Source organism: Callithrix jacchus, chromosome X (genome assembly GCF_049354715.1).
Source record: "Callithrix jacchus isolate 240 chromosome X, calJac240_pri, whole genome shotgun sequence".
Lineage (NCBI taxonomy): Eukaryota > Metazoa > Chordata > Mammalia > Primates > Cebidae > Callithrix > Callithrix jacchus.
In genome coordinates, this window is record NC_133524.1 from 112791930 (window position 1) to 112807003 (window position 15074).

Below are 15074 nucleotides of genomic sequence, written 5' to 3' on the forward strand. Positions count from 1 at the left end.
CCCAATCTCTTTTGCCAACTTACGGACTGTCTTTATCAAGAAATGAATTTAGGTTCAAATCTCTAAAAGCTTTTATATGAACTAACTGCCAATATGTTAGAGCTGTTCAAATTAAGTATTTAAAAACAGACCTCATCATAAATAATGAGAGGCCTGCTACAGAAGGAAGTTTTGCTCTAGTAAGAGTCTGATAAAAACTGAAATAGGCAATTTCAAGGGTGTATTAAGAGCCATTAGAGAGCAACTATTTATCAGGTTAGAGTCATATGTAGCAGGTTTGTTACCAAAAATGCAAAAGCTGATTCAAGGCAGAATCTGACTCAAAAGGGAAAGAATTTTCAATAGACATTTTATACAGTTACTCGGTTTAAAGTGGATCAACTTAAGTAGGATTTAGCAGACTATGTTTTCCTACCACATAATAGACCATTATGCCATGCAATAGCAACGATATAACTGTCATCACTAGAGATTTTGTAGGTTAAGTGTATAGATTTCTTCCCCCCACCTCATTGTATGGTTTTGTTCCAGGTTATAAGCACTGAGGTGGTGTTATATCAAGAATAAAGACACATACTACTTGTTCTTTCCTATCATATTCTTTATATATTTTCTGTGTTTCTCTATACTAGACTCCAAGCTCCTTGTGGGAGAACTCTGGTCTTACTTGTTGCTGTATCCTCAGGCCTTACTACAGTGCTTAGCATATGACAGCTATGACATCTATACCTGTGCTGGGTTATCCCTGAAGATGTCACAAAGCAAATGACCTGTTTGCTTTATAGCCATAGTCACTACTTTTGAAACCTTATCTGGTTATAATATACATCCTACTAGTGTTTTTATGCTGGAATAAGCCTGGTAAATATCTGGAACCCACTCTAGACCCTGAGTCATCTTTCTTCCATGGAGGTCTAGGAGGAATTATTATGATATCTCAGTATGAAAATGAGAAAGTAGGTTCAGGAGTCTTCGATTTAAATAAATTAGCAAGTCCATACAACAATGGATCCAAATCAATGGTTTCATCCTGGAACTTTCTTTCCTTTGTTCTTGAAACATATCCCAGGTACGCACTGATTTAGATCGTTACCTCACACTCATCCTAAGGCCACCATGGAAATGTCTGAGAAGTCAGTGAAGGTACAGGGTAGTCACGCTGTTACTCTAATGGGTTCACATATCTTGTTTTGAATTCATTTACATACTCAGTTATTTTGCTTTAGTAGTTAATATACTTCTATTAACAACTAGTTACATTTGATTATATTTTTTTCTTGGTAAACTGTACATTATTAAGAATTCAGATGAGTACTTTTTACCTTTCTATGGTTCTTATTGTTTGTTAGTAAAAAAAAAAAATTTAAAGTACAGTTCAATATTTACTTGTTTATAGATCATAGCACTTAAATTCTAACACAAGACGTTTTCTCTTTTTTTTGACATTTCAGTGCCTTGTAAGTTGCTGCAGAGCAGCTTCTAACTGGGGTCCATATCTGGAACAACATTGTGGGGAGAGATATAAAGGCATGACAGATCCCAAAAAGAGTCTGACAGTGAAATACCTACTGTTAGTGGCAGCAGAAAACCAGAATGAGATCTCATTGAAAAAAAATGTGATATTTTTACCAATGGGGGAAACTTTTTATTTGTATGTTAACTGAGTAGGGAAATGTACATACTATATCCATGATAGTATGATTCTTTTCACATTTAAGCAGGAATGCAATATATAGTGCTCAGTCATGTGCTTAGTGTATTTCTTTTTGGATTATCTATCTGTAAAACAGACACATACAAATAACAGTCTCTATATCATAATTATATTTTTATAAAAATTATCATGTCTAATACGTTGAAAGCTTTTTTGAGCTAATTACTTAGAAAAGTTACATTTTCCATTACACAAGTTTTCAGAATATTATTTACTTGTATTTTCTTAATCTACAATCTTTCTTTTCCACAAATGTGTGGGGAATATAAATCAGTACACTTAAAAGAAAGCATTAAAACTTAAGGCCTCACTTAATTAGAAATGTGATAAATATATGGACAAATGTATTATGAATACTATAAGAGGATTGTAGCTTAATATTTTTATCCAAATATATTGAAAAACATCATGCATTTGTTATAGTTCATGTTTTCTGTGTGAACTTAGCAGCTAATGTTCTTTATGAAGAGTGACTTAAGAGAAAAATAAGGATCCTATGGCCAGTAAGAAATTTAGAAAATGAAATTTTTAGTACTTCTTCTCCCATATACAATCTTTCTTCTGTGGGTTATTTGGAACGAAACTATGACCTATTTAATTTCTATTGTGTTTCACGCAATTAAGAGTTGTTCATTACACCCTCTGAAATACACGTTTTATTTCAAACAGCATATGGACTGAAATATTAATGAGAAAATAGCTTTAATCAAATCTAGCATTTCATGATTGTGATACCTGACAGAGTGATTCTGTCTTAGATGAATAAGTTATTACTTACAGGTGATAACTTGCTTACATACTATTAGAAGATAAACTTGTCAAACTTGTCAAGAATGAGAATAGTCAAATTAGAAAGTCCTATGCCCTAGTTTCCTTACAAAAGATAATTAAATATATTACTAACAGCTTTATATATTTTTATATATTATATACTGACGACAACTGGTTTAAGTATCACAACCTATGATGATAAACACTGCCTACATATATAGAGAACTTTCATCAATTCTTAAGTTTCTTAAAAAAGGGTTCAGGGAACTTATAAAACTGAAATTATCTGGAATATTTTCTATGTGTACTTCTACATGCATTTTTCTAGGGATAGAGTCCATGGTTTTCTTCAGAATATCAAAGAAACCTGTGACCTAAAGAAGTTTAAGTACCGTATACACTACTGCTGATATTTTGTGCTTGGAAAGTGAGTGACGATAGAAGGAATAATTTTTCTTACGTATTTTCAATTGTTTTCTCTTTCTTGTAATCGAAGATGAAAGGAGTAACAAATTAAGGGGTTTATTTAATTTATACTGGTAATTTATCTAGGGGGAGGGGACATGAAACTAGGTTAATAGGTAGGCCTCTAATTGAATTACTTCAGTATGTACATATGTATAAGATGAAATTGCTCATTCTGAATGTTTCCTTTGAAGGCAGATCAAATGCTGCTTAGTAAACTTTAAGAGATTGTTAATTCCTTAGTTATACCTGATTTTATAAAATAATATTTTAAATAGATGGCTAACTAGAGGTTAGAAATAGTTTTCCTTAACTTTAATCTACATTATCTTTCATGCATTCCACAACCACAATTTGGTACTATTTAAGGTGTGCAATTTTCCATAGGTGACTTTTGCAATTCAGGGAAGATTTTGGCATTTTAAATGAAAGAATATCTAATTGGGAAAAGTATTAAGGAAAGAAATATCTTTCAAAATCTGACCACAAAGAATACTTAAAGGTTTTTGTCGCTATCTTCATAAATGTGTAAAGCACAGATATTAACAGAGTGTTTGGTGCATATTGTAGGGTGCTCAGTGATAGTTTTTATTATTATACCCAGATTCAACAATGGCAAGAAACACCATTCTACATAATGGAAAACATTTCCATCAAATCCCACTTACTTTCATGCAAACTTGGAGGCAATTTATGATACTGTATTGTAAACGGTTAATGACAACTGTTTTTCACAGTTGAGCGAAGGTAAAATCACTTATCTCAACTAGAGTCTGTTTACTGTAGCTTATTTATTAAGAAACTTTTGAACTGCTTTTGTTTCTCTATTGTGCTTTAATTCCTTCCCCAATAAATATATTTTAGCCATATGTAATCAATTACTTAAAGTATACGGTAAGAAACTTGGTATCTGGAATTTTTGTATTTGACATGGCATCCCCTCTCTCTTAAAAAATAAGACATTTAGTAAAAACACACAATCAAATGAGTCTGCTCAGTGTCTTTAATGATTTCCACCACATGCATTACATGCTGTATGCTTTTAGGTGGATTTCCGGTGATGTGATGCACCTCTTCTTACACGCTGGGAAACTAGAATACGTTCCACTTCAGCCAGTTTGTATTCTACCATATTGAGGCAAAACAATATTTGTTTTTGCATGGCCATGGAGTGTGGGGAAGTATTTAAAACATCCCGAGAGAGGCTGTTGACTGAAAGACGGTTTTCTGTGTTGCTGTTAATTAACCTAGTAGAAGGGGGTCTTACTAGTGCAAGAGCAGTTGAATTTGATGACATTTCGCCAGTTGATATTCTGTTGGTGTTTCTCTGTAAAGGAAGGAAATTATACACATGTAGTTTATCGAATTAAGCGATTTCCAAACTATCGAACAACTTGGCTAATTTTGGTAACCAAAATAAACTGATTTCCCCTAAGAGGTAGAAATTAAAAATGTATTTAATTACTACATTAATTCAAAAATATATTCTTCCAAAACCAGACTGAGAAAAAATATATATGAAAGTAGCCTTTGGTGTTAATGTTCCATATCTTTCTTTACATTTCCTGAGCAGTCCAGTAGGTAAATATATAAACCCCGTCTTTGACTCTTACCTAAAAGCACTTCACTTGTGACTTTAACATCAAGAAATCCACATTCACACTTGAATTATTCGTGAATGCCCAGAAAGTGTGCATAAAATGAAGACGGTGAGATTAGCAAGCAGACATATGGGGGAGGAGAAGCAAGAGAAGAGAGAAGGTACAGATTCTTTTTTTTTTTTTTTTTTGAGGCGGAGTTTCGCTCTTGTTACCCAGGCTGGAGTGTAATGGCGCGATCTCGGCTCACAGCAACCTCCGCCTCCTGGGTTCAGGCAATTCTCCTGCCTCCGCCTCCTGAGTAGCGGAGATTACAGGCACGCGCCACCGTGCCCAACTAATTTTTTTGTATTTTTAGTAGAGACGGGGTTTCACCATGTTGACCAGGATGGTCTCGATCTCTTGGCCTCGTGATCCACCCGCCTCAGCCTCCCAAAGTGCTGGGATTACAGGCTTGAACCACCGCGCCCGGCCGAAGGAACAGATTCTTAAAGTGGGAGATGGTGGTTGGGAATGGGCACTTACAGCTGCACATTACTCTCCAATGAGTGAAAAGCTGTCCATATAACTTAGGGACTTGAGGATTTTTCTAAGAGACCACAATTGTCAAATCACTGGTCAGAATACAGGAATTGTGGGAGTAAGGGGTAAAAGTCTGGGGCTCCTTCCAGCGGAATAGAGGAAAGAGGTACTCTCCCTTTACCTCTCATTTTACTATATTTTACTCTCTTACATACACACTCCCCAGTCCATATATTAATCTATCTTCATCTAATTCAAATCTCTCTTACATTCACCATTACCTGAAAGCGATTTTTCCAGAAGACGAACATTAAGGCACACACAACAATGCCGCTCCCCAGAAGTAAAAAGACGTACATGGCTCCTCTTTGGCCTCTTCTCTGTTCTCCTCAGCTGGTAGTTGGGATGCAGTGAGCCACTAGCTGCCCGAATTTGGGAAACTTCGGGCCAGGATACTAGGTGTGGTGGACTGCCTGGTGCAACTGGGATGGTCTGTGTTGTCCTGCCTCACATACTGAAGAAGGTTCGAAACGTCATAGTTGGGCACACACGTGGTGGTGCTGCATCACAATAAGATGACGTAACATCCGCCCCTGCAGGAAACCAGGCAGTACTTAGCAACTGCCCACCTGGTTAGTGTGATTACAGAGCAGAGTGAAAGACAATGAGGAAGTTTGGGATTTCCGGGAAGCTGAAATGTGGTAGAAGTACAAGCTCCATATATATTGGTTAAATAGAGTATCTAAAAAACTGACCAGGCGCAGTGACTCACGCCTGTAATCCAAGCACATTGTGAGGCCAAGGCGGGTGGATCACGAGGTCAGGTGTTTGAGATCAGCCTGGCCAATATGGTGAAACCCTGTCTCTACTAAAAAAATACAAAAAATTAGCCAGGCGTGGTGGCACACACCTCTAGTCCCAGCTACTCGGGAGGCTGAGGCAGGAAAATCGCTTGAACCCGGGAGGCGGAGGTTGCGGTGAGCCGAGATCACGCCATTGCACTCCAGCCTGGGTGACAAGAACGTAACTCCCTCTCAAAAAAAAAAAAAAAAAAAAAAAAAAAAACACTGATGCTGCGCCTAAAAATATGTCTTTGTTGCAAACAGTCCTTTATTCACTTCAAAAACAAGACAGAAATGCACTGTAAAAAGTAGTTACCCACAAATTATCTTTGCCGGAAACTACTTACTCCACACTCACACTGCTATTTTAGAATTTACTCTAGCCCTAGTCACACTGGCATAATTATGTACGTTTGCATCATTTAACAGTTTAAGAAATAATTTTGGAGACATTTTCACACATAAGCCTCACAACAAATTTATATTAAAGGTATTATTTTTTTAATTTCACATTTATACCGTGACATTTTGTTTTATTATTTATCAACTTGCATTTTAACTTCTGGGATATACGGGCAGGATGTGCTGGTTTGTTATACAGGTAATCATGCGCCATGATGGTTTCCTGCACATATCAACCCATCACCCAGGTATTAACTGCAGCACCCATTAGCAGCTCTTCCTGATGTTCTCCCCTCACTCATTCCTGCCCACCCCTCACAGGTCATGGTGTGTTTTGTTACCCCCTACCATGTGTCCATGTGTTCTCATCATTCATCTCACACTTACAAGTGAGAACATGTGGTATTTGGTTCTCCAGAGCCAAGGTATTTTTACTACTGTGTCTATTTTTGCAAATGTGGAAGCAGATCCAGGTGTTAAACTCATTTAAAACTATTAGCAAAAGCAGGACTTGAATCTGTGGAGGTTGGACCCTGAGATAAACTCCACCATGCTATCCTTATCCACATGATCTTCACCTCCACTCTGATTTGTGACCATCGGGCATTTAACATTATCCAGCGAAGGAACTGAACAGTGTAGTTGGATTTGTATTAATGGGAGGTAGCAGGTACAGGAATCATTGCACTAGGCAAGTTAGAAATGTTCAAGAAATTTAGTTAAATGTAGACTATAGATACAGGAAGCAGGCAGAGAAATGCTGGGAAGGGAAGGGTGTGTTCCCTGGCTAGAGCTCCACCCACCCCCCAGGTCTGTGCCCATGGATGCAGGTTCTCACAGGCATGTCTGTTTTCTTGTCAAACGGTTCATTTCCCAAGACAAACCTGGCCTTCCATGTCCCCATGCTGTGCCTATAAAAAAAAAGCTGGACACCCTAGCAGGCACAGACACAAGTGGCTGGATGTCCAGAGGAGCACACCAGCAGAATCCACAAGACACTGCATGTTGAGAGGATGTTGATGGGTGAGAGCATACTGACAGTCACTGATAGGAAAACTGGCAGACCACTGACTGGTTGAACAATGCAGAATTTGTTTGGGGTGCTTGGAGGGGAGCCAAGATGCTGAGTGGCCCAACTTTAGGTGAAAACCACCTTTCCACTCCATCTCTCTTTGCCTCCCCGATCTGCTGAGAACTACTTCCACTCAATAAAACCCTTCGCTCCTTCTCCAAGCCCATGTGTGATCCAGTTTTTCTGGTACACAAAGGCAAGAACTCTGGATACAGGAAATTCTCTGTCCTTGCAATAACGCAACCCACCTATAGATACCAAAACTGAACGAGCATATAGTAACACGAGCTCTCTGGGGCCTCAGGAGCTGTAAACATTCACCCCTAGTTGCTGCCATGAGGTTGAGCCCCCCAACTTGCCCATCTGCTTGCTCTGCCTAGGGGTGTTGTGCAACAAGGCACCAGAGAAGTGAGCCAAACCCCCATCACAGACACCCTGTGATGGGGACAAGGGAACCTTTCTCCATTCACCGTGACACTGACCTAAGACCCAGAACTTAAAAACAATAGCCACCGTAATCTCAAGGTGATCATCCAACTACAACCCGGTAACTCTGCTAGGTAAACAACCCTCATCTTCATATATATGAGAAGGGGAGTAATTATATTTTTATTTTTCTTATATCACACCATTTCCTAGTCATGAGTACAAAGCTTAACATTTTATTGATTCAAATAATATTTATTAAACCCATATTAGACATTGTGTTGTATTTTAAGAATTTGATTATGAGCAAAAATAAAGTCTTTCTCCACCTGGAATGTGCATGCTAGTGTAAGAGACAGATATTAATCAAATACAGAAATGCATGTGAAAGTGCTGAGATAAATAGTACCAAGGAGTATGTAGTGGTGTGGGAGCTCATAATAGGATATGGGACCTAAAGGGGAGTGAAGTAACTGGCTTTATGGCTTATTCAATGGGATGGATAGAAAATGACCAAGTATGGAGTTGCTGATCATTAATTTAGTCTTGGACACATCAAATTTGAGGTGACTTTGAGATAGGAAATGTATGGAGATAAGTGAAGACATAAATTTGTGAGTCATCTGCATATAAATGATAATTGAAATTCTAGATATAAAAGAAATTTCTTCATGTCAGTGTATGGAGTACAAATGATGAGAAGTTTGAATAGAGCTTTGAAAGATGTTAATATTTAATGGCTGGGCAATGATATTTCTATTAGTTTGTGAGTTCTGATATCTAAATTTCCTGTTTCATTGAATAAAAGTCAGTGTAGCCCATTAAGCTTATCTCTAACAATAGGATTTTGAATTTTGATCCTACTGGTATTTAAGTAAAAACTACAGAGATCTTGGAAAATATTGTCATCAAACACATTAGAGTACTGTTGCTAATCATTGATTTCTTAATTTTATTTTTAATTGTAATACATATGTAACATAGAATTTAACATTTTAATCAATTTAAAGTGTACAGTTTTGTGGCAAGAGCTACATTCACCTAGTTGTGCAACCAACACAACAATCCATTGCCAGAGCTTTTCCATCTTCTCAAACTGAAACTATGTATTTATGAAACATGAACTTCCCATTTTCCTCTTTCCCTAGTTCTTAACAACCACCATTCTATTTTCTGTCTCTATTAATTAGATACCTCAAACAAGTAGAATTATGCAATATTTGTCCTATTCTGAATGGCTTATTTCAATGAGCATAATATACTCAAGGTTCATCCATGTTGTAGCATGTGTCAGAATTTTCTTTCTTTCATGGAGGGCTGAATAACATTCCACTGTATGTATATACCATATTTGGCTTAGCCATTCTTCAGTTGATAAACTCTTGTGTTGTTTTCATGTTTTAGTATTATAATTAATGCTGCTTTTAACAGGAATGTACAAATATATCTTCAAGACCCTACTTTTTAAAATTTGGGTATATACCCAGATGTGAAATTGCTGGATAATACAGTAATTCTATTTTTAATTTTCTCAGGAACTTCATAGTGTTTTCCACGGCAGGTACACTATTTTATATTTTCACTAACAGTGCACAAGATTTCTAGTATCTCCATATCCTTCTCAACACATGTTATTTTCTTTTTTCTTCCTTTTGTGTATATAGTAGACATCCTAATGGTTATTAAGGGGTTTTATTGTGACTTTGATTTACATTTATGATTAGTGATGTTGAGTGTCTTATCATGTGCTTATATCTTTGGAGAAACCTCTACTCAAGTTGTTTGCCTGGTTTTTAATTTGTTTGTTTCTTGTTGTTGAGTTGTAGTCGTTCTTTATATATTCTGGATACCAATCTCTTATTAGATATATGATTTGGGAATATTTTCTTTGTTCCTGTGTGTTGCTTTTTCACTCTTTTAATGGTGTTCCTTAATGCCCAAAAGTTTTTAATTTAAATGAAGTCCACTTTACCTATTTTTTTCTTTGTTACCTGTAATTTTGTTGTCATATCTGGGAAATCACTGCCAAATCTAACATGAAGGTTTTCTCAAATGTTTTCTCGAAGAATATTATAGACTTACCCCTTAAGTTTTGTTTCTTGCTTTTGAGTTAATTTTTTATATAGTGTAAAGGGTCCAACTTTATTAACATCTGTAGATCCAGTTTTCCCAGCACCATTTATGGAAAAGACTAATTATTCCTCATTGAATAGTCTGGGCATCCTTGTTAAAAATTAATTGACCATATATTCAAGGGTTTATTTCTATGCTCACTGTTCTGTTCAGTTACTGCATGTGTGTCTTTATGTCAGTAGCAAATTGTTTTGACTACCATAGCTTTGTGGTAAGTTTTTACATCAACGAATGTGAGTTCTCTAACTTTATTCTTACTTCTCAAAACAGTTTTGGCTATTCGATGTCTCTTGTGTTTCCAAATAAATTTTAGGATGGATTTTGATATTTCTGCAAAAAACATATTGGGATGTTTCCATAGAATTTGCATTGACTCTGTAGATCCCTTTTGGTAAAATTGACATTTTGAGATTGTTAAGTATTTAACTCCAATATTACAGCCTATATTTTTATTTATTTCTAGCTTCACTAAATTATTTCAGCAGCATTTTATCATTTTTAGTGTACAAATGTTTTGCCTACTTCATTAAGTGAATTTCTGTGTTTTATTCTTTATTGAAACTATAGAAAATAGACCTGTTTTCTGATTTTTTTTTCTCAGATTTTATTGTTAGTGGACTGAAATTTAAGTGAGTTTTGAGTGTTTGGATTTTACATTCTACAACTTTGCTAAATCTTTTTATTAGTTCTAATTGCGAGTGTGTTTGTGTGTGTGTGTGTGTGTGTGTGTGTGTGTGTTTAATGTTTTGGGCTCACTAAATATAAGACTATGTTTTTTGCAAACAAAGATAATTTTACTTCTTCCTTTTCTATTTGGAGACCTTTTGTTTTTTCTTTTTTAATTGATCTGGCTAGGGCTTTTAGTACCATGTTTAGCAGAGGTAGCAAAAGAGGGCATCCTTGCCCTGTTCCATGACTTAGAAGAAAAGCTGTCAGCCTTTTACCATTGAGGAATTTCATTTTCTAGTTTTTGAGTGTTTTCATCTTGAAAGCTGTTGAATTTCGTCAAATACTGTTCTGCATCAATTGAGATAATCATGTGCTTATTTCCTTTTTACTCTATTAATGTGATGTATTATGCTGATTGATTTTTATATATTGCATTATCCTTGCTTTCCAGGAATAAATCCTACTTGGTTAGGATGTATAATTCAGTCTACATGTATCTTTATATGTAAAGTGTGCTTCCTGTAGGCAGCAGATAATTGGTTCCTGTTTTGCCATCCATTCAGCCACTCTGTGTCTTTTGATTAGAGTGTTTAGTCCATTTACATTCAATGATATTATTAAGTAAGAACTTACTCTTCCCTTTTTTACTATTTGTTTTCTGAATGTTTCATGGTCTTCTCTTCCTTTTTTCCTTATTTCCTGTCTTGATTTTAGTGAACATAATTTTCTCTAGTGGTATACTTTAATTTTTTAATTTCTTTCTTTTTAATTTTTTGTGTATCTCTTGTATTTTTTTATTTAAAGTAATCATGATTCTTGCACATACTATCTTATAATCTGTTGTGTTAAACTGATGACAACACTGATTGCATAAACAAAAACATAAAATAAAAAATAATAAATTTTTATGTTTTAGCTTTGTACCCCCACTTTTTAACATTTTGTTGTTAATCCTTATGTCTTAATTTACTGTGTATGCTTTGAAAAGTTGTCATAGTTATTAACGTTGATTGTTTTATTGTAGTCTTCCTACTTAAGACAAGAGTAGTTTACACACCACCATTATAGTGTTATACTATTGTGTTTTTCTGTGTGCTTACTATTACTAGTAATTTTTGCACCTTTGGATGATTTTTTCTGCCTCATTACCATCATTTTCTTTCAAATTGAATAACTCACTTTAGTATTTCTTGTAGGATAGCTCTGCTGTTGATGAAATCCTTCCTTTAGTTTTTCTCTTCCTGGGATGGTCTTCATTTGTGTTAATGCTTGAAGGATATTTCTGCTGGCTACAGTATTCTCGGGCAAAAGTGTTTTGTCCTTTTTTTTCCCCTTCAGCACTTTAATTATGTCATGTCTTTTTTACCTGACCTGTAAGGTCTCTACTGAAAAGACTTCTTTCAGACATATTGGGGCTGCATTGTAAGTTCTTTGTTTCTTTTTACTTGCTGCTTCTAGGATCCTTTATCTTTGACCTTTGGAAATTTGGATATTCAATGCCTTAAGATATTTTTCTTTTAATTAAATCTGCTTGGTGTTCTATAACCTTGTTATATTTTAATATTGATATCATTCTATAGATTTACAGTTTTCTGTGTTTGTATCTTCTTGAATAAACTCTCTATCCCTATCACTTTCTCCACCTCTTCTTTAAGGCCAATAACTCTTAGCTTTGCTCTTTTGAGGCTATTTTCTAGATCCTGTAGGCATGCTTAATATGAATTTTTTCTCTTCTGACCATGTATTTTCAAATAGCCTGTCTTCAAGCCTACTCTTTCTTTTGCTTCAAAATTTCTGCTGTTAAAAATTCTGATTCATTCTTCCATATGTCAATTGGCTCATTCATCTCCAAATTCTGCATGATTCTTTTTAATAATTGCAATCCCTTTGTTAAATTTATCTGATAAAATTCTAAACTCCTTCTCTGTGTTATCGTGAATTTCTTTGAGTTTCCTCAAAACAGCTATTTTAGGCTCTTTGTCTACAAGGTAATATATCTCCTTTTTTTTTTTTTTTTTTTAGAATTTGTTTCTGGGGCCTTATTTAGTGCATTTGGTGAGGTCATGTTTTCCTGTATTGTGTTGATGCTTGTAGATGTTCATCAGTGTCTGGACATTGAAGAGTTAGGCATTTATTATAATATTCACTCAGAAGTAACTTATGCCTGTCTTTCTCAGGAAGGCTTTCCAAGTATTTAAAGGCACTTTGTCTCCAACCCAATAATACTGTGGTTTCTTTAGAGTCATAGAGGTACCACTTGGGTGGTCTTGGATAAGATTCAGAAGAATTCTCTGGATTACCAGGAAAAACTCTTGCTTTTTAAAATGTTTTCCAAACAAATAAAATCTCTTTTTCTGTGCTAAGACACCTGGAAGTGGGGGTGTGGTGATGCAAACACCTCTGTGGCCACCATTGCTGACCTATACTGAGCCAGACCTGAAGCCAGCAATGCACTGGTTCTTGACCAAGGCCCTTCCTTTCAGGGCTACTAGTTCTCCCAGGACCCTGGCATGTCTCGTGATGCTGTCTGTGAGTGAAGGATTGGGTTCAAAATACTTAACAGTTTTCCTAATGTTCTATTCTACTGTGACTAAGCTGACTCTCAAACTACAACACAAAGTTTTTCTTTTCCTTTCCTCCTCTTTACACAGGGTTAGAAACCTCTGTCTGTGTCCACCATCACCACTGTTCCATGAGAGATTCAGCTAGGCACCTGCTCATATTCACTTAAAGCCCAAGAGCTCTTCTGTCTACTTGTGGTGAATGCATCTTAGATACAAGCTCAAACACAGTTGAGCTATGGAGTGAAGGGACTCACCCTTCCAGGCAGTGTACTCCTGTCTGGCCTAGAGCAGGTCTAGAAATGCTTTCCCAGAACCTAGGTTAGGGTCTGGGGACCCCAAGAGCCTGCTTATTGCTCTACCCCACTGTGGCTGAGCTGCATGACCAGTCCCCTTTACTTTTTCCTCTGCTTTTGTCTAACAGAAGGAGACTTTCCTCACAGCCACCACAGCTTGGAATATGCTGAGTCACCCTAAAGCCAGTAAGTCTGAGTCTCACCCAAGGCGCACAATGTACTACCTAGGAATCACTGCTGGTTATTCATTCATGGCCCAAGTGTTCTTTAATCACGAGGTGATAAATCCTGCCAGGGCCGAGTGCTTCTCTTCAAGGTAGTGGGTTCTCTTGAACCAGGGTGTGTCTAGAAATATCATCTGTGAGCTAAATCCTAAAATGAGTTCCTTGTGACTCTGGATGATGCCCTATCCTACTGTGGTTGAGCTGGAATCTAAGAGGCAAGACAAAGTGCCTTTTACTATTTGCTGTCTTCTCTTCCTAAGCAGAAAAAAGAAGCCACTTTCATTGCTGTGAGCTGCACTACCTGGGGTTGGGGGAGGGGGAGCACAAGCACTTCCTTAGTCTTGACGGCTGGTGTCTCCCTAGGTCATATGCCACCCTAGTCCACTGACTCTCAGTCCAACTTAGCACTAGAAGGAATTGCTAGGCATTTATTATAATATTCAATCAGGACTATTGCTAGGCATTTAGTATAGTATTCAATCAGGACTGCAATTGCTACGAATTGCAGTCTTTGTGTCTTAGACTGCCTTTCAAGTTTACCTAGGACCCGAGATCATTTCATCCCATGGTGGTGAGGCTTGTTAACAAACTCAGTACCAACCCGCTGGGATCGGCCATTCCCCTCTGGCTAGAGCTGATCCAAATACTCCCTCCATGCATGAGTGCTGGCATGACTTTCTTCTCTGCTGTAACGGGGCAGCACCGAATTCCATGTAAAGTCACCCAGTCACTGTGCTCTCTCCCCAGTGTGCACAGATTTTCTCTCTGTGCTACTCAGCTGCTTTTGGGGGATATGGGGGAGGGGTGACATACACAATTTAAGACTGGCTTTCCTGCCCTCCTCATTGTCTCTTTTAGCGATATGATGTTAAAACCAGATACTGTGTTTGTTGATCTGATTTCTTGTTTTTGTGGTGATACTTTTCTGTGTGCAGATACTTTTTAACATTTGATGTCCCAATGGGTGGAGGTAGGGATGAACAGTGTAGAGTTTTGTTTTATCATCTTACTTTACCCCCTTTCAGTGAACTTTCTGATAATATACTTTAGAATTGCAGCTTGACTTATTTATACTGTTTTGGCAGTGTGTCACTTTGTGTAGTTTTCTTACTGGTTTTTGTGGTTATTAAAATACACATGTAACCTACAGTTTACTGAAATAAACAATTTTGCATTCAACAGAAGTTTAGAAACCTTACTTCATTTTAGATGTCTTTATCCTCCTCATTTAAAACATTATTGTTCTATATTTCAGACCTTGTATTTTTTTAATTACCCCATATGATTTAGAAAACTCATATGGAGAAGTCACTGTGTTTACTTGTATATTTGCTCTTGCTGTTTTTCAGTGAACTGAATGTTTCAGTTTTCTTCCTTTG

At 36.7% G+C, this 15074-nt stretch overlaps 1 protein-coding gene and 1 pseudogene across 1 annotated transcript; one reads left to right on the forward strand and one right to left on the reverse strand.

Moving 5' to 3' along the window:
* LOC100410201 (sodium- and chloride-dependent neutral and basic amino acid transporter B(0+)-like) overlaps positions 1–1597 on the forward strand; it is a 28766-nt pseudogene extending 27169 nt beyond the window's left edge.
* Positions 1598–3937: 2340 nt separating this feature from the next.
* LOC100406216 (kita-kyushu lung cancer antigen 1 homolog) lies at positions 3938–5554 on the reverse strand. The gene is made up of 2 exons (XM_002763187.5): positions 5352–5554; positions 3938–4277 (listed from the first exon to the last, which is right to left on the reverse strand). The coding sequence occupies exons 1-2, from the start codon at positions 5427–5429 to the stop codon at positions 3993–3995; spliced, it is 363 nt and encodes a 120-aa protein (XP_002763233.1). The 5' UTR covers positions 5430–5554; the 3' UTR covers positions 3938–3992.
* Positions 5555–15074: the final 9520 nt, after the last annotated feature.

Bases quoted from the DNA above. Each gene is read 5' to 3' on its own strand.
- LOC100406216 (XM_002763187.5), bottom strand. From the start codon at position 5,429: ATGTACGTCTTTTTACTTCTGGGGAGCGGCATTGTTGTGTGTGCCTTA. The intron at 4,278-5,351 runs GTAATGGTGAAT...CTTCCTTTACAG, and splicing joins TCTGGAAAAATCGCTTTCAG to AGAAACACCAACAGAATATC.